Source organism: Schistocerca piceifrons, chromosome 4 (assembly GCF_021461385.2).
Source record: "Schistocerca piceifrons isolate TAMUIC-IGC-003096 chromosome 4, iqSchPice1.1, whole genome shotgun sequence".
NCBI classification, from domain to species: Eukaryota; Metazoa; Arthropoda; class Insecta; order Orthoptera; family Acrididae; genus Schistocerca; species Schistocerca piceifrons.
In genome coordinates this window covers 661375065-661401498 of record NC_060141.1, presented here as the reverse complement: position 1 = coordinate 661401498, position 26434 = coordinate 661375065, and the positions used below count along the sequence as shown (strand labels likewise).

General features: G+C 38.8%; 1 protein-coding gene across 1 annotated transcript in view; it reads right to left on the bottom strand.

Annotated features, from left to right (window-relative positions):
- Positions 1 to 26434, bottom strand: part of LOC124795095 (ADAM 17-like protease) — a 124013-nt gene that overhangs the window by 57577 nt on the left and 40002 nt on the right. The window contains exons 4-5 of the mRNA XM_047258928.1: positions 19465 to 19586; positions 11517 to 11658 (exon numbers count right to left, since the gene is read on the bottom strand). Coding sequence (XP_047114884.1) covers positions 11517 to 11658; positions 19465 to 19586 — 264 coding nt within the window. The remainder of the gene's footprint in view (positions 1 to 11516; positions 11659 to 19464; positions 19587 to 26434) is intronic.

Below are 26434 nucleotides of genomic sequence, written 5' to 3'. Positions count from 1 at the left end.
TTGGTGGAAAGAGGCCTGTTGAGTGGGGGACGGCAACGCCAGTGATGTAAATAATTGTACTGGACATGTCACAGGCAGCTTCATCATTACAACCTGACAAAGAGGTGGTAAACATAACCTGGGAGGTAGATAGAAGCCAATCAGTGAGAAAAATTGATGACAGAGAAAGTGTCATAGGTGGCACTAAAATGTGTAGGGGAACCATCATTAACGAGGCACAGGTCATGGCCCACAAGAAACTAATCTATGAGGAGACCTCTGATAATGAAAAAGCACTGTTACACAAGGGGTCATCACAATTAAAATTCCCAAGGAGCAGGAGAAAGGAGGGAGTTGCTGAAAGAGGACAGTTAGGGCAATGGGTGTAAGTGGCCTAACAGGAGGGAGATAGGGATTGCAAACTGTGACTGCAGAGTCCAAGTGGACTTCTTTTCCTTCTTATAAATCAGGCAGTCTGGTGAGTGTGGAGAGTGGTGATCACAAAAATTAACGCACATGGGTGGTGAAACACTGGGCCTTGCCTACAGAGTGAGTTACTATATTCACCGCATAGACAGTCCACTATACAGTGGGAAGACTTGTGTCCAAAACGCAAACACCGAAAACACCCCATGAGTGGTAGGCCATCACACTGATAAATATAACCTTGATCTTCTGCAGGATGGTAGTCTCCTCAAATTCCCTATTGAAGGTGCCACTAGTAATACAATTTTTCTTATGGCCTTTCTGAACACGCCAAACAAAATGAATGTCCAGCTGTTCCAGACTGGCCCGGAGTTCCTCATTGGTTTGAAGGATGAGGTCTGATTGGAAAATGGCTCCCTGAACCATATTCAAAGACTGGTGAGGAGTAACGGGCACTGGAATGTCATCAAGATGGTCACAGGCACATAGGGCCACAGACTGGCGGCACAAGAATTTCGATCAACAGCGAACCCTACCACATCTTTCTCTGAGAGTTCACTTTATCAAACATGTCTTTGACAGTTTCTATGAGAAATAATGACTTGGTGGCAGTGAAAGTGACCTCTTCAGTCCTGGCGCAGACTGGGTAGTAGGAAAAGAGTTTTTCTGTAGCTGGCAAGCCTGGCCCTCCTCCTAAGAGGTAGCCAGGAAGGGAAGGTAGGGTCATCATATGATGCAGCATTCAAAGATCCAGTCCCAACTAAAATGATGGGCATAGAAGAATGGCCTTGGAGCTTAATGCATTTCATACACAATGTTTGCCCTGATACCACACACTCCAATCAGAGGCTCTTCCCATGGAGGCTGTTGCCGAGATTCCCCAACCTCCAGAACAGAATGACAAGCAACCACTCCTAGGCATACAAGGGGAGGTAGCAGCTCAGGTATTAGAAGTGTGATTGCTGTGTAGTCAGGGGACTCAACCAGAAGGGTACACAATGACCCCACCACATGGACTGGCTAATGAGCTGGCTATATAGCATTAATGGACAATGGCCTCAAGGAAAATATGGAAGAGGCAGTAGGGATACATGCTGAAGATGCTACTTAAGGTGTTATTTCCCAGTCAGCTCACACTATGGAGGCAAAATAGAGAAGAGATCAAAACCAAAAGGGGGACCAAAGATGCTGGAAAGGGAAGGGGAAGAAAGAAACAAGGGGAACAAAACTGTAAAAGATGGGAGAAACCAGGAGGAGAGCCAGGCTGCCATAAGCAAGGAGAGAGAGAGGAAGAATGAGGCAAAGGAGGAGGAGCGAGGACAGGGAAGGAGACACATGGAAGGGAATACACCCTGAGAAGGAAGAAAGAGTCGTAATAGTGAGGGGTTCCGTGTACAGCACGCACAAACTCTCAAAAGAGCTGTGAGTCACCTGGGTGGTAAAATATGGACAGAACAGTACCTATCACTGGCATCAGTTGTCGCATGTTGTCAAAATATCGAAGTTTTGACAGTACACACCAACTGATGTCTGTGAAACCATTTAATTACAATTAAAAAGTGATCTTGATAATGCTTTATTAATCAACTTATTTTCAGATCCATCTACCTTTAGTTATATTGACATAAAAGTGATAATCAACAGGGGATGCCAATGCGGCAAAGTGTACACTTGGAAGATATTACACACACCTGAGAAAGTCATAAGAAGCACAAACACCACCACCATCACTAGCACCACCAACCCTGTAAATCAGCCACTGTGGGGCATTGCGTAAAAAACTGGTAATACCAGGGACAGTGAAAGAAACTTATAAAGACAGGGGATTCTGTTCCAGCAAGGTTATGGACCCTGATCTTGGCATAGAGACAGCAGAGAGTGAAGTTGGATGTGGACTGAGTGAAGGGCCCTTCAACAACTCCCCCCCCCCCCCCCCCCCCTCCAATTCCTCACAGCACTCACCAACTGAGAGCAAGGTCACAGAGTGTTCCTTAGCAGTCGCTTGACGTTAGCAATAAGGTTTATTGTTGGAAATTTGAACAAAAATAATTATTCAACCTGGCAAGACACCTGACATCTGAGAAGACTTCAAACTACCCTCTCTGGTGAAATCTTCAACAACAATCTTGTGCTTCTTGTAGATGACTATTATCAACGAGAAAATTCTATGTGGTGAAAAATTAGAGCAATATTCAGCTAGATCTCAATAAAATATCAATCTATCACTAAAGACTGCTACTAGGTCTTAACTCAGAGAAATGCAAAGTTCAAATGTAATAGCGTAGCATTGTGTGACTACAGGATTAATGATTAACAACCAGACTCTGTTATGTTATACAGTTATATGGGAGTAACAATGCAGACAGATATGAAGTGGGATGACCACATAGGCTCAGTTGTAGGCAAAGAAAGTGGAAGGCTGCAATTAACTGGCAGAACACTGGGCAGTTTGACTGCATACAGAACACTTGCAAGCCACACTTAAATACTATCAAAGTGTATGGAAACCACATCATATCACTAGCAAGGGACACAAGGATATACACAGAAGGGCAGTGAAAAGAGTCATTGCTTGTTCGAGTGGCAAGAGAGTGCAGTAGAAAAATATCAGCTGGTAGACAACAGGAGCAAGATACAGTACATCTCAGAAAAACTGGACTAGAAATCTTCAAGAATTATCTTTTGGGGCAGAAATTATGAAGTTTCTTCAACCTCATACACATTTATTCTGAACAGATCATGAAAAGAAAAGTTAGGCATATAATAGCTCACACAGTATACAAACAGTTTTTCTTCCCATATTTCATCAGGAAATGAATGGTATGAAACCCCAGCATGATAAACAGTATCCCCTGTCACAAACTTCACAATGATTCTCAAGACTATAAGTGTAGATGTTCGGAGAAAACACGTGCCTCTGCAGCAGCATTGTAAGTCCTGTATACCTTAAAAGACAGATGAAGGTAAAATTGAATGGAAACTAATATGATGTAGTCAAGTGTTATAATTTCAACTGCTAGTAAAGGTCTTCTGTCTGTTACCAGAAAAATGAAAAGAAGGCACTAAGAACAAAAAATAAATCACTATAAGAATAAAGTAATAACAGGCTAGAGCATTATTAAACAAGACTAATAACAGATGAAGCAAACAAAATCAAGTTCCAAAATGACAGAAGTGGTGGTAGTCTACACTGAAATTATTGGCTACCAAATTCAGTGATTATTTCTTCAAAGTGAGAGCAACCACTGTACCTATTACAGATGCCTTAGATTTTTTTTCCAATGATACTTTTCACACTACTTTCCAAAGTATAGCCTGTAGTGATCTTACAAAGAAAACTTTAAGCCCCTTAAAGATGCAATTATTGTGGCTAAGATGAACCATGGACCTTGCCATTAGAGGAGAGGGTTGCGTGCCTCAGCGATAAGCATAGCCATACCGCAGGAGCAACCAGTTTCTGAAAAGGGGCAGCAGCCTTTTCAGTAGTTGCAGGGCCAACAGTCTGGATGATTGACTCATGGCCTTGTAACATAAACCAAAGCAGCCTTGCTGTGCTGGTACTGTGCACAGCTGGCCTTGCTGCACTTGTACTGTGAACAAGTGGCCTTGCCATGCTGGTGTTGCAAACAGCTGAAAGCAAGGGGAAAAACAGCCATAATTTTTCCCAAGAGCATGCATCTTCACTGTATGGTTAAATGATGATGGCATCCTCTTGGGTAAAATATTATGGAGGTAAAATAGTCCCCCATTCGGATCTCTGGGCGGGAGCTACTCCGGAGGACATCGTTATCAGGAGAAACAAAAATGATGAGAAACCAAATTGATGTTCTACAGATCAAAGCATGGAATGTCGGACCCCTTAATCAAGCAAGTAGCTTACAAAATTTTAAAAGGGAAATGGTTAGGTTAATGTTAGATACAGTGGCAATTAGTGAAGTTTGGTGGCAGGAGGAACAAGAATTCTGGTCAGGTGAATACAGGGTTATAAATACAAAATCAAATAATGATAATACAGGAGTGGGTTTAATAATGAATTAATGAATGAAAAAATAGAATTGCGAATAAGCTACTACAAACAGCATAGTGAACACATTATTGTAGGCAAGATAGACACAAATACCATGCCTACCACCTTAGCACAAGTTTATATGCCAACTAGCTCCACAGATGATGAAGAGATTAAAGAAATGGATAATGTAATAAAAGAAATTATTCAGATAGTTACGGGAGATGAAAATTTCATAGTCATGGGGGACTGGAATGTGGCTATAAGTAAAAGGAAGAGAAGGAAAAGTAGTGGGTGAATATGGACTGGGGTTAAGAAATGAAAGGGGAAGCCACTTGGCAGAATTTTGCATAGAGCAAAGCTAATGTTGGGACTTGGCAAGACAGCCAAGTCACTATGAGAGGAAGCCGAAAGGCACGCGCTTAAGCTCACGCAGGTTGGCGCGAGGTCTGGAACAGTTAAGGGAATTAATAGTAGCAAATAAAGTACGTAGTTGATGTAATACTTAACTTTAATCCATAAGTGGTGTACATCAGTCTGACGGTACAGGCATCACAAGTTAAATATCTATTGATAATGGCGCCTTGCTAGGTCGTAGCAAATGACGTAGCTGAAGGCTATGCTAACTATCGTCTCGGCAAATGAGAGCGTAATTGTCAGTGAACCTTTCCTAGCAAAGTCGGCTGTACAACTGGGGCGAGTGCTAGTAAGTCTCTCTAGACCTGCCCTGTGGTGGCGCTCGGTCTGCAATCACTGACAGTGGCGACACGCGGGTCCGACGTATACTAACGGACCGCGGCCGATTTAAAGGCTACCACCTAGCAAGTGTGGTGTCTGGCGGTGACACCACAGCTAACACTTGGTTTAAGAATCATGAAAGAAGGCTGTATACATGGAAGAGGCCTGGAGATACTGGAAGGCTTCAGACAGATTATATAATGGTAAAACAGAAATTTAGGAACCACGTTTTAAAATGTCAGACATTTCCAGGGACTGATGTAGACTCTGATCACAATTTATCGGTTATGAACTGTAGATTAAAACTGAAGAAACTGCAAAAAGGTATGAATTTAAGGAGATAGGACCTGGATAAACTGAAAGGACCAGGAGTTGTAGATTGTTTCAGAGAGAGTATTGGTGAATGGTTGAGAACAGGAGAAAGAAATACATTAGTAGTAGAATGGGTAGCTTTGAGAGCCGAAATAGTGAATGTAGCAGAGAATCAAGTAGGTAAAAAGACAAGGGCTAGTAGAAAGCCTTAGGTAACAGAAGAGATATTGAATTTAATAGATGAAACAAGAAAATATAAAAATGCAGTAAATGAAACATGATAAAAGGAATACAAAAGTCTCAAAAATGAGAGTGACAGGAAGTGCAAAATGACTAAGCAGGGATGGCTAGAGGACAAATGTAACGGTATAAAAGCATCGTCATTAGGGGCAAGATAGATACTACCTACAGGAAAAGTAGAGAGACCTTTGGAGAAAAGAGAACCACCTGTATGAATGTCAAGAGCTCAGATGGAAAAGCTGAAGGTGGGATGCGTATCTAGAGGATCTATACAAGGGTGATGTACTTGAGGACAATATTATGGGAATGGAAGATGACATAGATGAAGATGAAATGGGATATATGATACTAGGTGAAGAATTTGACAGAGTGCTTATAGACTTACGTCGAAAAAAAGCTCTGGGAATGGACAACATTTCATAAGAATTACCAATGGTCTTGGGAGAACCAGCCAGGACAAAACTCTTTCATCTGGTGGCCAAGACCTATGGGACAGATGAAATACCCTTGGACATCAAGAAGAATATAATAATTCCAATCCCAAGAAAGCAGGTGTTTACAGGCATGAAAATTACCAAACTATCAGTTTAGTAAGTCACAGCAGCAAAATACTAACACGAATCCTCTACAGGCAAATGGAAAAACTGGTAGAAACTGATTTCGAGGGAGATCAATTTGGATTCTGTAGCAATGTTGGGACACACGATGCAATACTGACCCAACGAATTATATTAGAAGATAGGTTAAGGAAAGGCAAACCTACATTTCTAGCATTTGTGGACTTAGAAAAAGCTTTTGACAATGTTGACTGGAATACTCTCTTTCAAATTCTGAGTGCGGCAGGGTTAAATACAGGGAGCAAAGGGCTATTTACATTTTGTATGAAAAACAGATGGCTGTCATAAGCGTCAAGGGGCACAGAAAGCAAGCAGTGGTTGAGAAGAGAGTGAGACAGGGTTGTAGCCTATACCAGATATTATTAAATCTGTATATTGAGCAAGAAGTAAAGGAAATGAAAGAAAAATATGGAGTAGGAATTAAAATCTATAGAGAAGAAATAAAAAGTTTGAAGTTTGCTGATGACCCTGTAATTCTGTCAGAGACAGCAAAGAGCCTGGAAGAGCACGTGAACGGAAGGGGCCTTGTCGTGAAAGGAGGACATAAGATGAACATAAACAAAAGCAAAATGAAGATAATGGAATGTAGGTAATTAAATCAAGTGATGCTGAAGGTATTAGATTACGAAGTAAGACACTTAAAGCAGTAAATGAGTTTTGCTATTTGGGGAGCAAAATAATTGATAATGGTTGAAGTAGAGAGAACATAAAATGTAGACTGGCTATGGCAAGAAAAGTGTTTCTGAAGAAGAGAAATTTGTTAATATTAAGTATACATTTAAGGATCAGGAAGTCTTTTCTGAAAGTATTTGTATGAAATATAGCCACGTATGGAAGTGAGACATGGACGAGCAAGGGATCATCAATTTAGTACTGGAGGGAGGCGTGGAGGGTAAAAACTGTCAGGGAGACCAAGATATGAATACACTAAGCAGATTCAGAAGGATTTGGGTTGCAATAGTTATTTGGAGATGAAGAGGCATGCACAGGATAAAGTAGCATGGAGTGTTGCTGCATCAAAAAAGTCTCCGGACTGAAGACCACAACAACAACAACAACAACAACAACAACAACAAGATGCTGATGCCTCTAGCAAAATATTATAATACAGTGCAGACTTGATAGGACCACTCTCGAGTTATTTTTGTAGTATCATTGACTCAGGGCATATTTCATACATGCTATAGTTAACACAATATTATAAAAAAAGGAATGAGCAGATAACTCTAATTATGGCCTAGTTCCTTCTCATCTTTTCAGAAAGTTTTGTGTATATAATTATCTTTGTCTAACTTTATTTATATACGAAGTATTGGTAGAACCAAACAACAAAAATTATGTTGCCTGCATATTCCAAAAACTTGTTGAGGCCTGTGATTGTCTGGACCATAAAGTTACACTTGTTAAATTTAAACATTATGGCTTTAGCGGCAACCTTCCCGTATAGATACCGCATCACCTTCATAACTTATTTGCTCTTTTTCTTTAATACTTTAAACAAAGCATTTATGTGCTTCTACACACAATCTAACATAAATTATTTTTTTTATTATTATTTATTTACACGTCAAGTTCCATAGAACTAAATTGAGGAGCAAATCTCCAAGGTCATGGAACATGTCAGTACATGAAATTACAATGTAAAAGCAATAACAGATCAAAATAAAATGTTTATGAACCCAAAAAATGTCAAGCCATAAGTTTAAGTAAATGTAATCAACAATACAACAAGTATAAGCTTTATTTTTTTAGGAATTCCTTGACAGAATAGAAGGAGTGACCCATGAGGAAACTCTTCAGTTTCGATTTGAAAGCGCGTGGATTACTGCTAAGATTTTTGAATTCTTGTGGCAGCTTAAGGGAAAATGGATGCATCAATATACTGCACACCTTTCTGCACAAGACTTAAGGAAGTCCGATCCAAATGCAGGTTTGATTTCTGCTGACAATTAACTGAGTAAAAACTGCTGATTCTTGGGAATAAGCTGATATTGTTAACAGGAAATGATAGTAAAGAATACATATATATTGAGAGGGCAATGTCAAAATACCCAGGCTAGTGAACAGGGATCGACAAGAGGTTCGCGAACTTACACCACTTACTGCCCGAACCACGCGTTTCTGAGCCAAAAATATCCATTTGGAATGGGAAGAGTTACCCAAAAATACAATACCATTCGACATAAGCGAATGAAAATAAGCAAAGTAGACTAATTTTCATGTTGAACGATCACTTACTTCAGATATTGATTGAATAGTAAAAATGGCAGCAACAAGTCTTTGAACAAGATTCTGAACATGGGCTTTCCATGACAGTTTACTATGTATCTGAACACCTAGAAAATTGAACTGTTCAATTTCACTTATCATATGCCAATTCTGTGAAATTAAAATGTCAGATTTTGTTGAATTGTGTGTTAGAAACTGTAAAAACTGAGTCTTACTGTGTTTCAGCGTTAGTTTATTTTCTACAAGCCATGAACTTACGTCATGAATTGCACTATTTGAAACCGAACCAATGTTGCACACAACATCCTTCACTACCAAGCTAGTGTCATCAGCAAACAGAAATATTTTAGAGTTACCCATAAAACTAGAGGGCATACCGTTTATATAAATAAGGAACTGGAGTGGCCCCAACATTGATCCCTAGGGCACCCCCCCCCATTTGACTGCACCCCACTCAGACCCCACATCACACTGTGAATAATGACCTTTTGCTGTATGTTGCTAAAGTAAGAGGTGAACCAATTGTCAGCTACTCCCTGTATTCCATAATGGTCCAACTTCTGAAGCAATATATTGTTATCAACACAATCAAACACCTTAGTTAAATCAAAAAATATGCCTAACATTCAAAACCTTTTGTTTAGCCCATCCAGTACCTCACAGAGAAAAGAGAATATAGCATTTTCAGTTGTTAAACGGCTACTAAGGCAGAACTGTGCATTTGATAGCAAATTGTGTGACATAAAATGATCAATTATCCTTACATACACAGTCTTTTCAATAACTTTAGCAAACACTGATGGCATAGAAATAGGTCTAAAATTGTCTACATTATCCATTTCTCCCTTTTTGTGAAGCGGCTTTACTACTGAGTATTTTAATCATTCAGGAAAGTGACCATTCCTAAAGGAAAACTTACAAATATGGCTAAATACAGAGCTAACATGTGCAGCACAGTACTTTAACATTCTGATAGGCACTCCATCATATCCATGAGAGTCCTTGGTCTTCAGTGACTTAATTATTGACTCAATCTCCCACTTGTCTGTATCACAGAGGAGTATTTCACACATCAATCTCGGAAAGACGTTTGCCTAGAGAGTTATACGATTCCCTTTAGAAACTAAATTTTGATTTAATTCACCAGCAATGCTCAGAAAATGGTTGTTAAACACTGTACATATATCTGATTTATCAGTAACAGAAATATTTTTACTATGAACTGACTTTATATCATCGACCTTGTGCTGCTGACCAGACACTTTCTTCACAACTGCCCACATGGTTTTAATTTTATCCTGTGCATTAGCTATTCTATTTGCATACCACAAACTCTTTGCCTTCCTAATAACATTTTTAAGCACTTTACATTACTGTTTGTAATGGACTACTGGAGCTTGATTGTAACTACTTCTTACATTTTTATATAACTCCAACTATGTTCTATATGATATCCTTATCCCACTAGTCAGCCATCCAGGCTGTCTTTTACTGTTAGGACCCCGTTTAAAACGTTCTAATGGAAAGCAACTCTCAAAGAGCATGAGAAATGTGTTAAGGAAAGGATTATATTTGTCATCTATATTATTGGCACAATAAACACCATGCCACTCATGTTCCTTGACGATGTTTAAGAAGCCCTATTGTCGTTGGGTTAACTTTCCTACACAGTTTGTAATTATATGTGACATTTGATTCAGTACAACAGCATTTTAGTGTTAAAATTTGTGCATCATGGTCTGAACGCCATCCACCATTTTACTAACAGTATGCCCATCTCGTAATGAAGAATGAATAAAAATGTTCTCTAAGGCTGTGCTACTGTTCCCCTGCACCCTAGTTGGAAATTGCAAAGTTAAAACCTTTTTAACATAATTGAATTGATGAAAGGAGAAAATATAAAAATGCAGTAAATGAAGCAGGCAAAAAGGAATACAAACATCTCAAAAATGAGGTCGACAGGAAGTGCAAAATGGCTAAGCAGCGATGGCTAGAGGACAAATGTGAGGATGTAGAGGCTTATCTCACTAGATACAGCCTACAGGAAAATTAAAGAGACCTTTGGAGAGAAGAGAACCACTTGTATGAATATCAAGAGCTCAGTTGGAAACCCAGTCCTAAGGAAAGAAGGGAAAGCAAAAAGGTGGAAGGAATACATAGAGGGTCTATACAGGGGTGATGTTCTTGAGGACAATATTATGGAAATGGAAGAGGATGTAGATGAAATGGGAGACATGATACTGCGTGAAGAGTTTGACAGAGCACTGAAAGACCTAAGTCGAAACAAGGCCCCAGGAGTAGACAACACTCCATTAGAACTACTGACGGCCTTGGGAGAGCCAGTCCTGACAAAACTTTACCATCTGGTGAGGAAGATGTTTGAGACAGGCGAAATTACCCCAGACTTCAAGAAGATTCCCAAAGAAAGCAGGTGTTGACAGATGTGAAAATTACCGAACTATCAGTTTAATAAGTCACAGCTGCAAAATACTAATGCGAATTCTTTATAGACGAATGGAAAAACTGGTAGAATTCGACCTCGGGGAAGATCAGTTTCGATTTCGTAGAAATGTTGGAACATGTAAGGCAATACTGATCTTACACCTTATCTTAGAAGAAAGCTTAAGGAAAGGCAAACCTACGTTTCTAGCTTTTGTAGACTTAGAGAAAGCTTTTGCCAATGTTGACTGGAATACTCTCTTTCAAATTGTGAAGGTTGCATGGGTAAAATACGGGGAACAAAAGGCTATTTGCAATTTGTACAGAAACCAGATAGCGGTTATAAGAGTCGAGGGGCATGAAAGGGAAGCAGTGGTTGGGAAGGGAGTGTGACAGGGTTGTAGCCTCTCCCCGATGCTATTCAATCTGTATATTGAGCAAGCAGTAAAGGAAATACTTGTATTGCATATATGATTATGTGACTTACATGATGTCAGCAATTTAGCAGCTCCATTATCCTTTTGTCTTACCTTCCCCCTCTCTAATATAGCCACATGTCCTTGGCCATGAAGTTTCATCTCCTGCATGCTGAGCCCAACTAAAACGAACATCTGATGCCCGATAAGCAATCATAGACTGCCTTTCTTCATCAGGAATGTGCCGCCAGGCTGGCTACAAATAACAGAATTAACATAATTTTCATCAACCATATTTATTTATTTATTTGCAACAGTACAATTCTAGAATCTATCAAAATTTTAACACATGTTCAGTAGAAGTGATGATTATGAAAAAGCATATAAAAGGTGCAGTTCACAGAAAAATGCTGATAAGCATAATAATTGTCAACAGATCAGTTAATGACAAATATGATTTAATGCAGGTTTTGGTCAATGCTTTTTCATCCCAATTCTTCCTCCAGTCACCTGCGACTGTCCACTGTATGAAAAATTCAAGCTATGGGAAAAGTTAATCACACAACACAATCAATTCAAAATCTAACATGAGTTCTGTCTGTTTCTAGTGATTTATTTATTGTATTTTATCCATAATGGATGCAGCTATTTATTCCCACCAACTTCAGCTGCTTCTAAAAATTGAATTTGTTTGTAAAAGTTATTTGATAGTTTGTGACACAGTCAAATGGCAGTGTAATATTATTTTATCTGTTGTACCCTGACATCACTTCTGATACACATGCAACATTCATGCAGTTCTGCAGCCTGACAATGTTCAAACCTTCAAACTTCATGAAACACATATCACAGAAAAGGTGACAAGCAATCACACAAATGTAAAATAAATCTAGAAGTATATTTCTTTATATGCACAGAATAATGATATGAATATAATAGAGGGAAACATTCCATGTGGGAAAAATATGTCTAAAAACAAAGATGATGTGACTTACCAAACAAAAGCGCTGGCAGGTTGATAGACACACAAATTGCTTGTGTCTGTGTACATGCGATGGATATGTGTGTGTGTGTGTGTGCGCGAGTGTATACCTGTCCTTTTTTCCCCCTAAGGTAAGTCTTTCCACTCCCGGGATTGGAATGACTCCTTACCCTCTCCCTTAAAACCCACATCCTTTCATCTTTCCCTCTCCTTCCCTCTTTCCTGATGAAGCAACCGTTGGTTGCGAAAGCTTGAATTTCATGTGTATGTTTGTGTGTCTATCAACCTGCCAGCGCTTTCGTTTGGTAAGTCACATCATCTTTGTTTTTATCTATATCTTTATATGCACAGTTATAAATGCACACTGTTACACCAGGTCACAAAAATCTTTGGAAAGTTTACATTCTCTTTTGCGTGCACCTGTCCACAACTCAATGCTTGTGCTATTCAGTGACCGATCTTCTTTATTCCTAAATTATTTACTTTCCTTACTATATTTAAACACAGATATTATATGCTCAGAAATTCATCTGTGGAGTAGATGAAGTTCTCAAGCAGAAATGATTTTAATTTGATTTTAATAATGTTTTAACAGTGTGACAGTATGAATTCACAAGGGAAGTGGTCAAATAAGTTTCATGGCTGCATACTGTGCTCCTCGGTGAGCTATAATAAGGTTGAGTTGTTTATACTGTTATATTTATGAAAGCTACTATTCTATTCAAATTTCTTCACAACAAACTTCATAAGACACTAAATGCAATGTGCACCTATTAGTATGCCTAGTTTTTTTGCCTGCAAGAGGTTCAAGGATGGAACTAGATGCTTTACTTACATCAGATTTCGATATAATGAATATTTTGCACCTACATGTGGAATTGATCCAGCATTATACAACATTAATAAACAAAAGCAAAGTACTGACTGACAGACAAAACTATTTGCTTTAACACAATAAAAAATATAAAAAAATTGCATTATGAATCTGTTGGTAATCTATTAAAACAGACACACACATTATTCAGATATAAATTGATATTAATTACCATGGTGATCGCAGAGGCAATATCTGTTTCTGTTATGCTGTATGCTAGAAAGATGCCTATTGTGAGTTATATAGATCTGTTCATACTTAAACACTGTCTTCTTTCTGCTTTAAAAATAATATTCCTTCTTAACTTATTGTAAGCAGAAGATGTGTCCAACATATGCCTTTAGTGATACTTGTTTTACACTCATAAACTAGACAGACACAAGCAAAATCATGGATATTTAGTATCACACGATCCAGAAACACTACATTAATTCCAAAGTTCCCAAACCGAATACATTGATGAGACAAGTTCATCACCACTTATAATATTTTTATATGTAAAAAACTATGCAAATTATAGCAAATTTAATAATTGTAATTTACTTATCAAATTCACTGCATGACAACCTGAAATGCTAAGAAAATAAAATGTATCTGTTTATATTATGGCATGTGAGTGCAATGTTTTAATTCACCAATATTACAAGCAAAAAAATATTTTGCAACTAAGCAAATTAAGCCAAAATATACACTTCTCCTCAGTATTATGAAATCAGAGCAGTGTTGGCACATCCATTATATGTTTCCTGACTCAGTGACATTAAATATTCAGTGTTTTAAAAGTAACATTTAATTAATTTAAATCAACCATTAAAAAGGCTTTTACCACTTGAGTATGGTGAATTTATGAGTTTTGTGGCCACTAGGTAGAAGACTGTTGAAAGACGATTTGGAATTACTGGCCACATAATTGTTTTATTAATTTTAAACATGTTTTCATTGAATATAACAATTTGCAAAAAGGTTTCAATATGAATTTTGTCAGTAACAAGAGAGCCTTCTTTGAACATTTAAACTGACTTATCCAGTCAGTCAGTTATGGTGAGAGGTACAGTTTGATGTGAACTCAAAACCACAGTGCAACTCGGCCTTTGTGACATTAACAATTACTGTCAGAGGATTAAAGAAGTGATGGTGACAGATAAACATCCTAGGACCACGCAATGAATCTGACACCTTTGCATCCACAGTCTGGCATTTACACACTGAGCCACACTATTCATGCCTATGACCCCTAAATTTAATCAAATAAACTGTAGAGATAAGACTATCGCTTGATAACAGCTGCTGCCTACTGAGTTATATTAAACAGCTATTGTTTGTCTCCTGTTATGAGCTTAATATTTACTTTATTACAATGGTACTTTTGTCTCCTAAATCTGTTGCAACAGTGGCCTGCCATGCAGCTTTACAACAAACCTTTTTTTTCTTTTTCTTTTTTTTTTCTTTTTAAATAATTAGCTGAAAGAACTTCCCAGTCCCTGAATCTAGGCATACAGATAACCTGAAAAAGAGATGCTAAAGAGAAATTTTTAATTTTCTTTTGATTTGGTAGGATTCCCAATTTCTTGCTTTATATTAGGTGAGGGATTGTTAAATAGCTTTGCACCAGAGCACATAATTATGGTTTGAATCTAGGTAAAGAGGCAAAGACTCAATGAAAACTATTTTTGCACCTTGTTTTCAGATTGTGTACACCACAGTTCAGCTGAAACTGATTTTTGAATAAAAGTTTTGGCAAATTTCAAGATCCTTAAACATATTTCTGCATAAGTAAAGCTGTGATGACGTGTCGTGAGCTGCGATGGGTAGCTCAGATAGTAGAGCACTTGCCCACAAAATACAAACGTCCCGGGTTCGAGGCCCAGTCCAACACTCAGCTTTAATTTGTCAGGAAGTTTCACATCGGCACACACACTGCTGCAAAGGGAAATTTAATTCTGTATACAGTAATCTATTTGCACAATATTCTTGCTGCTCACTTCTGCTGAATACATGCTTACTTTACTTAAAGTGCACTATCCTAGATGATAATTATATGACAAAGATTGGGTAGGCCCATATGACAGTGCACAAATGGTTGTGATTAGAAATCTGTATATAGTCCCTCACTCTGAGAACTCATTGTATGTTTAAGTGCATATAAACTGTGATCGGAGCCTCTAAATGCTTTGACAAGGAAGGCCTGGAATTTCTCTCCATTGGTTTGTATGGTGTTACATAATGCATCAACAGTGGTTACTGGAGGATATTGCTTAACAAGTTTGTGACCATACATGTCCCAGTCATGTTCAATGGGCAACAGGCCAGGCAAATAAGATATCCATTGCTCTTCAATATGTTTGCTTAGTCTTTACCACAAATTATCAGACATCATTCTGCTGGAAGATAATGTGATGACACCTGATATCTGTCCACAATGTCATTAAATGTCATCACTACTGTTGTGTTTAATAGGTAAATGGCAACCCCTGCAGAGCAGCTTCTGGGGGTCACCACTGAAAAACCTAGATTTTGCCATTAAGCTCACCAGCACACTGTTGCCCAAAGCAGTGGGAGGTGGAAGGAATCTGCTGAATACACACTTAACTTTACTTTATGTGCACTATCCCAGGTGATAATTCGTTAATAAGGAATGGATAGGTCTATTTGACACCAAGCAACCATGTACAGGACTAGCAGTTGTCAAGTCCCTTATGGCCATATGGACAAGAGGCAGTCAACCCACTCACAAGGGGAAGGCCTCAGACACGGCCAACCGATTCAGCTCAGATTTGGTAGGTCGCTTGTATACAAGGAAGGACTCTAAGATATTTTAGATCAACACCCCCACATTTTTGAGAAAATCATCCCTAAAGGTTATGACGAGCAATCGACTCAAAATTGGCGGGATCGATAGATAACTGTAAATAAAGCATTTTTCATCATCAGGTATGGGGTCCAAAAATGCATACTTTTCCAGAAATCGATGTAACAAACTGTTACAGCTGCTGCTTCTGTGCCCACATAGTAAACGCTTTTCGCCCACAGTGGCGATAGCGCAACAGTAAGGTAACTGCCAGGGAATCGGAAAACCTGGGTTCGATTCTCGAAAAAACCTACTGGATGTTGTTCTTTTTGTTTGTATTTTTCCATATCTCAATTGATAGGGATAGGAGGGTTACTAAGGTAAGTAAAAATAAGGAATGATAATAATAAGGTAGGCAAACTAATTTCTCAAACGCCATGAGTTGTGTAAAGTATTAAACTTTTAAGTCTTGTCACATGAAAACAACTCTGAGTAAAAGTGCTGTGAATTCCTCACGAGGGATCACAGACAGCCAAGCTGGCGATGCTTGTTTACAGCGAGGTATGGGACAGAATGCACGCGAGGAGAATTATGTTGTACCGGTTGCCTCTTCGTCATATCATAGTTGTGAACCTGGAGGAGAGAAGGTGTCCAGCACGAGCCTTATAGAAGTCAATCAGAAGTAGTTGTTTTAGTCATTAGGCTCCCACGAACCGTGCGGATACTTGTAGTAATTTTTCCATTGTTTATGCGCCGAATGAAATGCGTTTTGTGAATGAATACAGCGTTCTTCTGTAAGTAACATATGATGAGTACTGTATGTAGTTTGTAGTAATTAGCTCGTCTGTTTATGCCGTAGTAACTAGTTATTGTTTGTTATGTCATATCTTTCAGGTGCATAATCTGAATAATGGAGGATGTACACCCTTCGACTAGCGCTGTAATATGTAGTTGGGAGCCTGTCACAGACGATGGCAAGAGGGAAGTTACCGACGCTGTGTTTTGGTTTGTAAAAGTGTTGCAAGACAGATGCATTACCAATGCACTACCGGAAGCTGGCAGTTCTGTTTCTCGGCATTCCAGATTGATAGGAGTGGCTATCATCAAGCGATTTTTGGAGCTGATGAACAAAATGACTTTTGTTGATACTAAATACTAAGCAGAAAGATATCCCGACTAGTGAATCGCAAAATGGTCATAACACTTTGCAAATCTCCACGTCACTGGGAATATGTGCTTCATCTGTTGCCGATGAGTATTACAAACCAATTACTAAACGATTGAACTACGGCACTATACCCCTTGAAGTAAAAGTAAAGGCGGTAACGCTGTCCATGTATCATTGGAACTTACAAACACTGCAAAAGAATGGAGCAACAACAGCCCTGAAAAGGAAGAAGGACTTAAAAATGTGGGAAAGTGATACCGCGAAAGGAGGGACAAGCTAAATAAATGGATATATGACCGATTTGTCGAATCTCGTTGTCGTAACGAGAATGTAACAACGAGAATACTTCAGGAGTGGGCTGCAGGTGCAGCACTTCAATATACGGCCAACAAGGATTTTACGTTTGTTGCATCATTATCTTGGGCAAGAAATTTCAAATCTGAGTATAAAATTCGTCAACGGCACGTCACTAACTACATCTCTCATAAGGAGGTATAAAATATAGAAGATATACAGAAAGTGGCAGCTCTTTTCAGCATGCAAACGACGTCACGTATGACCGGTTTTAATCGTGATTATGTGATCAACACCGATCAAACAGGATGCGAGTATCGGCTGAACATTAGACGCATGTTATCACATAAGGGAGAAAAACGAACCCTTGTCGCAGTTGGTAGTAAAAACAAACTAACACATTTGTAGATGGCGCAATATGCCATAACAGCCACTGGAAAAGTGTTGCCTAAGGTTTTCCTGTGTTTACAAGAAACAAATGTTACATTTGGTCCTCAGGTTATAGAAGAGATCAATCGTTTAACCGATTCATTGAAAAATGTTTACATTACCTGCTCCAGATCCGGGAAACTGACAAATGCGATTTACAGAACATTTCTTGAGAATGTTTTAAAACCATACGTTTCTGATAACAAGTTTTGTCTAATATAATATTGGATTCCTGGAGTGCAAAAATTAATACTACAATATATGACACATTGTTTATAGATGGCGAGGGTCAGCTGATGTGCACAGTAAAAGTAATACCACCAAACTTCACACCTGTGCCGGCTGTGTGATGTTTATTTCTATCACCAGGTTAAAAACTTTATTTCCCAGTTTCAAAATTGCAGTGTGCTTCTGGAAACCCAGCGGGAATTGCACAACCGCACGTATGCAATAATATTTACAGCATAATTCATAACCAACTTTCAGCACAGATTTTTCAGGCAATGATATCGTATGTGTGGTATGCATCAAAATTAATTCCCGAAAAAGACATATTTTTAAATGTAAACCAAGTTTATTTTCCGCCGACTCTTCGGAAGGAACAGTGTAGCTGTCGAAAGATTGCGTTCATTAGATGTTCTTGGTGCCGTGAGTATATTTGTTTCAAGTGTTTATATGACAAATACCATCCATCTAGTTGTTCGAAGAAAAGTAAGGACACATAACAGTGACTGGAAGAGCCGTTGTAAAGTGACCTGGAGCAACATTTTAGTTGTTTACTATCCCAAGAGGTTTGAGGAATTTATTTACCTACATTATTATTATCATTCCTTATTGATTTACTTACCTTATGAACCCTCCTATCCGTATCAATTGAGATATGGAAAAATACAAACTAAAAGAAGAACATACAGTAGGTTTCTTCGAGATTCAAACCCGGGTCATCCAATTCCCAGGCAGTTAACTTGGCCTTTGTGCTATTGGTGCTGTCGGCGAAAAGCGTTTACCCTGAGGGTACAAAAGTGGAAGTTGTAAAAGTTTCCGACATCGATTTCTGGAAAAGTATGTGTTTTCGGACCCCATACCTGATGATGAAAAATGCTCTATTTACAATTATCTATCGATCCCGCCAATTTTGAGTCGATTGCTCGTCATAACCTTTAGGGGTGATTTTCTCAAAAACGAGGGTGTGTTGACCTAAAATATCTTAGATTCCTTTGTTTTAGGTTGTACACAAGCGATCTGCCAAATTTGAGCTGAATCGGCTGGCCATGTCTGAGGCCTTCCCCTTGTCAGTGTTCAAATTGCACAGTCCAATTCCAGCCAGTTGCCTGACATCAACATCATCTATTCACTGATTCCACTCAAATATCATTGACCTTGAAGATTGCCTTGTTTGAACCAAAATGTCACACATTATTATCAATGTTCCAGTCACTGATTATTCATTTCTGCTCAAGCTTGCTCATATGTTAGCACCGATTTGTGAAGGGCAGGATTCATTAGAAAATCACAACTTTTACTTACCTCTATATGATACGTTTCATCTGCAACATGGACTGTAGCAGTCATCATTCCATCCTCAAGATGCGCTGTGACATCAGAAGTTACTTCACCAAATACTCGTCCATGATAAAAATTTTCATGATCTGGTAAAAGAAAAGTGTATTTCAGCATTGACTGTTTACAGTTGTATGAGGACACACAGGTAGGACATTCATAGTCACAGGACATGTACATTAGTATGTTCTGCAGAAATGATAAGTATTTGAACCACATAGCCTATCAGTTCAAGGTCAACATCGGTATCACAGCACAACACTACCTACTGGTAAAATGTGCCTGCAGCTCTCATTGTTGCCATAAACTGGAGATAATGGATCAATGTGACTTGAGCAGATGTGCAGGATGCCGTGTAGATAGGCACAAAACATACCATCAAATCAGTGAGTTTGAAAGAGGGCACACAATTGGCATGAGGGAATGTGGTGCTTCCTTCTGGGAAATTGCTGCTCATTTGGGATGAAGTGTCTTGGGAGTGAAACGGGTGGGTGGAGAGGGGTTTACAGAAGGCCATGAACATGATGAGATGGGTCAGGTTGGACCAACCAGATCACCCCTGAGAAGATTGACATCTCATCCAAATGGCATTGCAGGACAGATCTACATCCTCCTTGACTCTGGTGCAACAATGGAACAGTGTAACACATCATATACTATCAGGGGAGACAGTCCATCACTGTTTATTATAGCATGGGTTACATATGTATCCTCCACTTCTCTGCCTACTTTTGACGAATGTGTAGAAGCATGCTAGATGGCAATGGTGTATGATATGATGTCACTGGGGCCAGAAATGGCATCATATAGTGTTTTCGGACAGATCCAGATTTTGTTTGTTTGAAAATGACGGCTGCTTCTTGGTTTGCCACAGGCAGGGGGAGTGGCATCACAGTGACTGCATTCGCACAAGACATACAGTGCCAACTCAAGGTCTTAGGGTTGGGGATGCTATTGTGTTCACCCACAAATCACAGTTGGTGCTTGTCAAGGCCACTGTGACTAGTGTGACCTACGTGAATGACATCCTTCAGCCTGTAGCTGTACCCTTTCTGCACAACACCCCAGATGCCATTTTTCAGCAAGACAATGCATGTGACATCTTGCTGCATGAACACATGCCTTCTTGGTGTCACAGGATGCCAGCCTTTTGTCCTAGCCTACCAGATCATCAGCCTTGTCACCAATCGAAAATGTGTGCGGTATGGTGAAACTATGGGCACAGCGCTGTGACCCAATGCCAACCACCACAGATGAACTTTGAAACCAGGTGAATGCAGCATGGATGGCTATACCACAGGATGCCATTCGTGTATTATACATGTCAAAGCCATTACACATGGAACAAGTTACTAGGGTCCATGGCGGACCTGTGCCTGATAGGCAACAGGAAACATGCTGAACCGAGGTGACTGAAATGCTAATCATTTCTGCAGAACATGCTACTAATGTACATGTCCTGTGAATATAAATGTCCTACCTCTAATCATTCAAAGTGTTCTGTCTTTTCTGAACATGAGTGTACACACTAACTAATCAGCTTTTGTGTTTCCATACCCATGATGGAGAAAATCATACAGATCTATTGCAAAGCTTATGTATACGTGAACTTCACATAAATAACAATATTGAAAGATTCAACTGGTTATTAATCTGTAGCATTTTTTTCAGCCTTTCAAAAGTGAGAGGACCAACAGTTAAAATACTGGACTCTCAGAAAAAAATTCTCTTCCTATTTCAGATTCTGACAAAAACTCAGTATTTCCATGACTATCCACACTTCTATGTTAGCAGCAAGGAAACCACTATTTCAAATAAAGCTGTTGCTTTCTCACTTACATTAAATAGCTTAATATTCACATGACTCCATAGGTACTTTTCAAAGAAAGTATTTACCCACTCATGTCACAACAGAGATTTGTTTACAGTACACTAAGAGTTGTTATGCAGCTTTAGAATGAGCATGGCTACTTGCCATGAAGTTAAAAGTGGAGAAAAAATATACTAACTTCTGGATGAACGGATGAGAGTTTGAACCCTGCAGCTCCTGAATGAGAGACCAGTGCCTTCGCCACCACTGTCACCTCCCTCAGTAGGAGCACTGAGTAACATATGACTTATCATAAACAGACAAGGAAATACATCCGTATCCATCCACTTAGGAAAAGCAAAGTATGTTGCAGCTAGTTGTAATTCTCATGAAGGCTTTCACTGGATGTATAGCAGTATATATCTGGTACAATTTATTCAAAATGTTTCACAACATATATTGGACAATGTCCCATTCACAAAATACAAAAACACAGAAATATCAGCAATGGTTGGTCAAAAAAGTATAAACCATTCGAATGTTCTCTGCCCAGCACAGAAAGAGATTCATATGGCATTGTTAGCTGAGAAACCTGCCAAGGGGCTGGTTAAGCTACCTAACTGGAAAGTACTATCAGTGCACAATGGCCCATTTCCATTCTATTTGTAAAAGTTGAGTCTTAAGTGTATCTTTGAGGGTAGGTGCCTGTAATGGATGTCTGTGTTGTATGATGAGAGAAGTGATAAGATGAAACCTACAGCCAGCATACTCCTCTTGAATAACACCAACAATGTCACATGTCCTCATTTCATGAGACCTGTGTTGAGGTTTGGAATTCAATCCAGGACAATAGTGCAAAGTTTGGTGATATTAACATGCAAGATCTATATAATAAGATAATGTTTTGGAGAATGATTCCCATGTGTTATTTACATTTGCTGTTTGGTACATATATCACTCTGGTCTTTAGATTGCATTAATCTATGTAGACTCCATAGGTTTTTTTGCTTTATTTGTCAGAACTCTTTGAAGATGTTTTCTGACATTGTTACCTTATCTGATACATTTATTAACACCCAATGGTGATCAACAATGGCTGTGCTTATGACCAGTACTTCCTGTCTGTATTGCAGTATATGGTAATTACACGATCTATTAATATCTCTGTATCTCTACTGCACCTTGTGGGATTATTTACTGGTAGATTAGATAATAAGTGTTGATTCGATCACTGAAATTCCTTGTATAACAGCTTTCTTTCAGTGTGTTAATATTTAGGTCACCTACAACTATTATGTACGTGAATTGCCTAACAGCATTGTCTAACAGAACTTCTAGCTCCTTTAAAACAAAACATTTACCCAACTGTCTGGTGATCTGTATATCCCTAATATAAATCACTTTTCCCCTTTGAATGTTGTCCATACTGCTGCTGATTCAAATAGTATTTCTATACAGTTGTCCACTGCCCATGGTATGCTATCCCTCATTTCATCATGTACACATACTGCAACTACTCCACCTTTATGTTGACATCTGCAGAAGTAGTCCACTTTTTCACATTCTTGTATGTTGTACACAATAATTTCATTTTCTTTTACACCATGTTCTGTCACAACAAATATATGTGATAATTATACTGTTACTAGTACTTCTATCTCATCTAATTTATGTGAAACATTGTGTACCCTGTTGCCCAATACCGCACTCCATTCTGGTTAAACAGCCACCATGTGGAGAAGACTGACACCAACATGATAGGGATCATGAGAATGATTAGTGGCTGTCTAGAGAAACACTACCCTACATTGGCTACTAGTTTTGATCCATATTGTTGCCCCTTATATTCACAGACAAGAAAAGTAAGTAAAGGAATTCAACCAAATTTGAGGCAGTCCCCATATTCCACTGCACAGTGACATGGCTGATGCTTCTGTACAGAGGGTAAAGCCATGTCCCCCCCCCCCCCCCCCCACCGTCATTAGCAGAACTATTTTTGAGGGACAGTTTCATAGTTAATGACATGTGGAGGAGAACAGTGAAAAGTCTTATAACTGGCACAAGCTCAATCTATTATTGACCCTATTTCACTGCTACCAGAAATGAAACTGCCTCAACACATACGGAAAACCCTCAATAAAATAATAATGCCACATGGCATCTATTGTGACTCAATCTAAGAATGCGAAAAAACAATCACTGAACCACAACTGCAGAGAACCTCCTCAGCCTGTTCATCACAATGTTACTGAATGCCCTGTTACAGCATAACCACAAGGAAAAAAAGTGATTTCTTCGAAGCATTGCACTCTGTACTGGACTGGATTAATGGCTTCAACTTTAAAATTTAAATTTATATATACACAGTTTGTTATGATTTGTTTTATCCTTGTGACTACACTGTGAAACTTTGTCACTTTGTTTTCTTCTTCTTCTTCTTCTTCTTCTTCTTCCTCCTCCTCCTCCCCCTCCTCCTTTCACTTCACCCTCTTTGGAGTATGGTGAATCAATCATTTCTTTGCATGTTTCCCCTTCCTTTGTGTCCAGTATTTCTTCATTCTCTCTGACCTCCTCCTCTCCATTTCTCTTCTGAGATGAAGGATTTCAACTTCATTTTAAATCTGCCTTGGAACCTTATTTTTGTCTTTAGTACTTATCTGAGTTATTCAATCAAGTAATGACTTTTCTGAAACTTTTAATTGTCTTAGGACTTTTTCAATTTCTGTAAACCAATTAAGTTTGGTTATTCAGTTATGGAAGAAACCAAAAATTCATTTAGTTATCTATTGAAGTTCATTATGAGAAGATGTACATAAAACTTGTCTTTTTTCACACAGTATACAAGGGAACCTCCCCATCGCACCCCCTCAGATTTAGTTATAAGTTGGCACAGTGGATAGGCCTTGAAAAACTGAACACAAATCAATCGAGAAAACAGGAAGAAGTTGTGTGGAACTATGAAAAAATAAGCAAAATATACAAACTGAGTAGTACATGTGCAAGATAGGCAACATCAAGGATGGTGTGAGCACAGGAGTGCCGTGGTCAGCGTGAGCAGCTGCAGAGCGAGAAGTCCTTGGTTCACATCTTCCCTAGAGTGAGGAGTTTACTTTCTTTATTTTCACGAAGTTATGATCTGTCCGTTCATTCATTGACATCTCTGTTCACTGTATTAAATTTAGTGTCTGTATTTTGCGACCGCACCACAAAACCGTGCTATTAGTAGACGAAAGGACGTGCCTCTCCAATGGGAACCGAAAACATTTGATCGCAAGGTCCTAGGTCAACCAATTCCTCCACAGGAAAATACGTCCGATATATTCTATATGGCACTGGTGACGGCATGTGCGTCACATGACAGGAATATGTTGTCGACCCACCTAACTTGTACACTTGGCGAATGGGTAAAAAGATTCTTCTATCTTGCCCGATTTAGGTTTTCTTGTGGATGTGATAATCACTCCCAAAAAACTGATGAAAACATAAGAGTGTCACATAAACTGAAAATAAAAAAATTAACTTTTCACTCGAGGGAAGACTTGAACCAAGGACCTCTCGTTCCACAAATGCTCACGCTAACCAAGGGACCACGGCACTCCTGTGCTCACATCATCCTTGATGTTGCATATCTTGCACATGGACTACTCAGTTTGTGTATTTTGCTTATTTTTTCATAGTTCCACACAACTACTTCCTGTTTTCTCGATTGATGTGTGTTCAGATTTTCAAGGCCTATCCACTGTGCCAACTTAAAACTAAATCTGAGGGGGGTGCGATGGGGAGGTTCCCTTCTAAGAGTTTCTCAATTTTTTTTGAGTGTTTCATTCTTAATCTACACTATTTCATTATTATGAAATTTTGTTCTTACGATTTTTCTTACATTTTCTTTTATTTGAGATATTGGGCCCTGGGCTTGGGACCTGTAATAGCACGTTCACTTTCTTTCATATACATTATTTTTATGTGTTATACCTAATCTATGTACGCCATATACTAAATAAATAAATCATTATTTGAAAATAGGTTTCCTCATAAACTAACAGAAAGTACATTAAACACTCATGAAAAAAAGGGGGTGGGGGTAACTAGAAGGATTAAAATATCTTGTGAAAGGAAAAGTGAACCATGTGTGCACTCATATCGATTCTGGCCACATGATCTTCTCTAGTGATTTTTAGCAACAGTTTTCCTTTTGTCCTACGAGGAAGCAGCCGCACAGGTCTTTGAAGGATTTAATTACATGCATAGCTCTCTGCTGCATATTGCCTTACTGGCTGTTCCACATGGAAACAAACGGTCACACACCCAGCACTGAGGCCCGCTCTGTGTTGTGATTGGCGACAATTTAGCATGCAGAGTGTGGCAATCCTGTCTGAAGAATCACTGCTTTCCTCTACCTTCTTGTTGTGGGTGGTCAGTAGTTTCCATTTCTGTTATCTTAGTTAATGTGACTGCCAGCAATCCTTATTTCACCATGATCTGGCAAAGAAATAAATGGTCAGCACCTTGTTTTGTGTACCTTTAAGTGTTGGAAATCTCTCTTCTTTCGCTGAGGCATTCTCACTGAAATCTGTTTTGGATTCTTGGCCCAGCTCTGTGTAGCTTTCTCTAGTGGTTGTTATTTTGGCCTGTATTTTTAATGCGAATCAGCACTCATGGTAATCAGAACTTGCCTAATTTATTCTTAGGATAGTTGTAAAAGGACGCATATTTAGTCCAGTTCTAGTTCAGTTATTACCTGACTAAGCAATGTTTCTTTAATTGTACATGTGTCTTATTTTGAATGCTCAGATGTTCAAACTCATAAAATCTTCTGTATTTAAAGCACCCATTTGCTGATTCCTCATCAAAATTGTTTGTACATTTTATTCTGAATGTTTAGGTGATCAAATTGTTTTAAGAAATTTCTATTTTCAATTGTCTGTTTACCTTAAAGCTCTTGTGGGTTCAACGGGCCCAGTTTCTTTTGCTTTAAATTTATTATGCCAAGGTCAGAGACCCATGTACAATCTTTAATTTAATTTTGTTACATAGTTTAATGAGTGCTCTGTGTACAATTTACAGCCTGAGCTGAACCAAGCAACTATGCGATGCTTAGGCTTAGGTCAAGCTGGTAATCTTATGTTG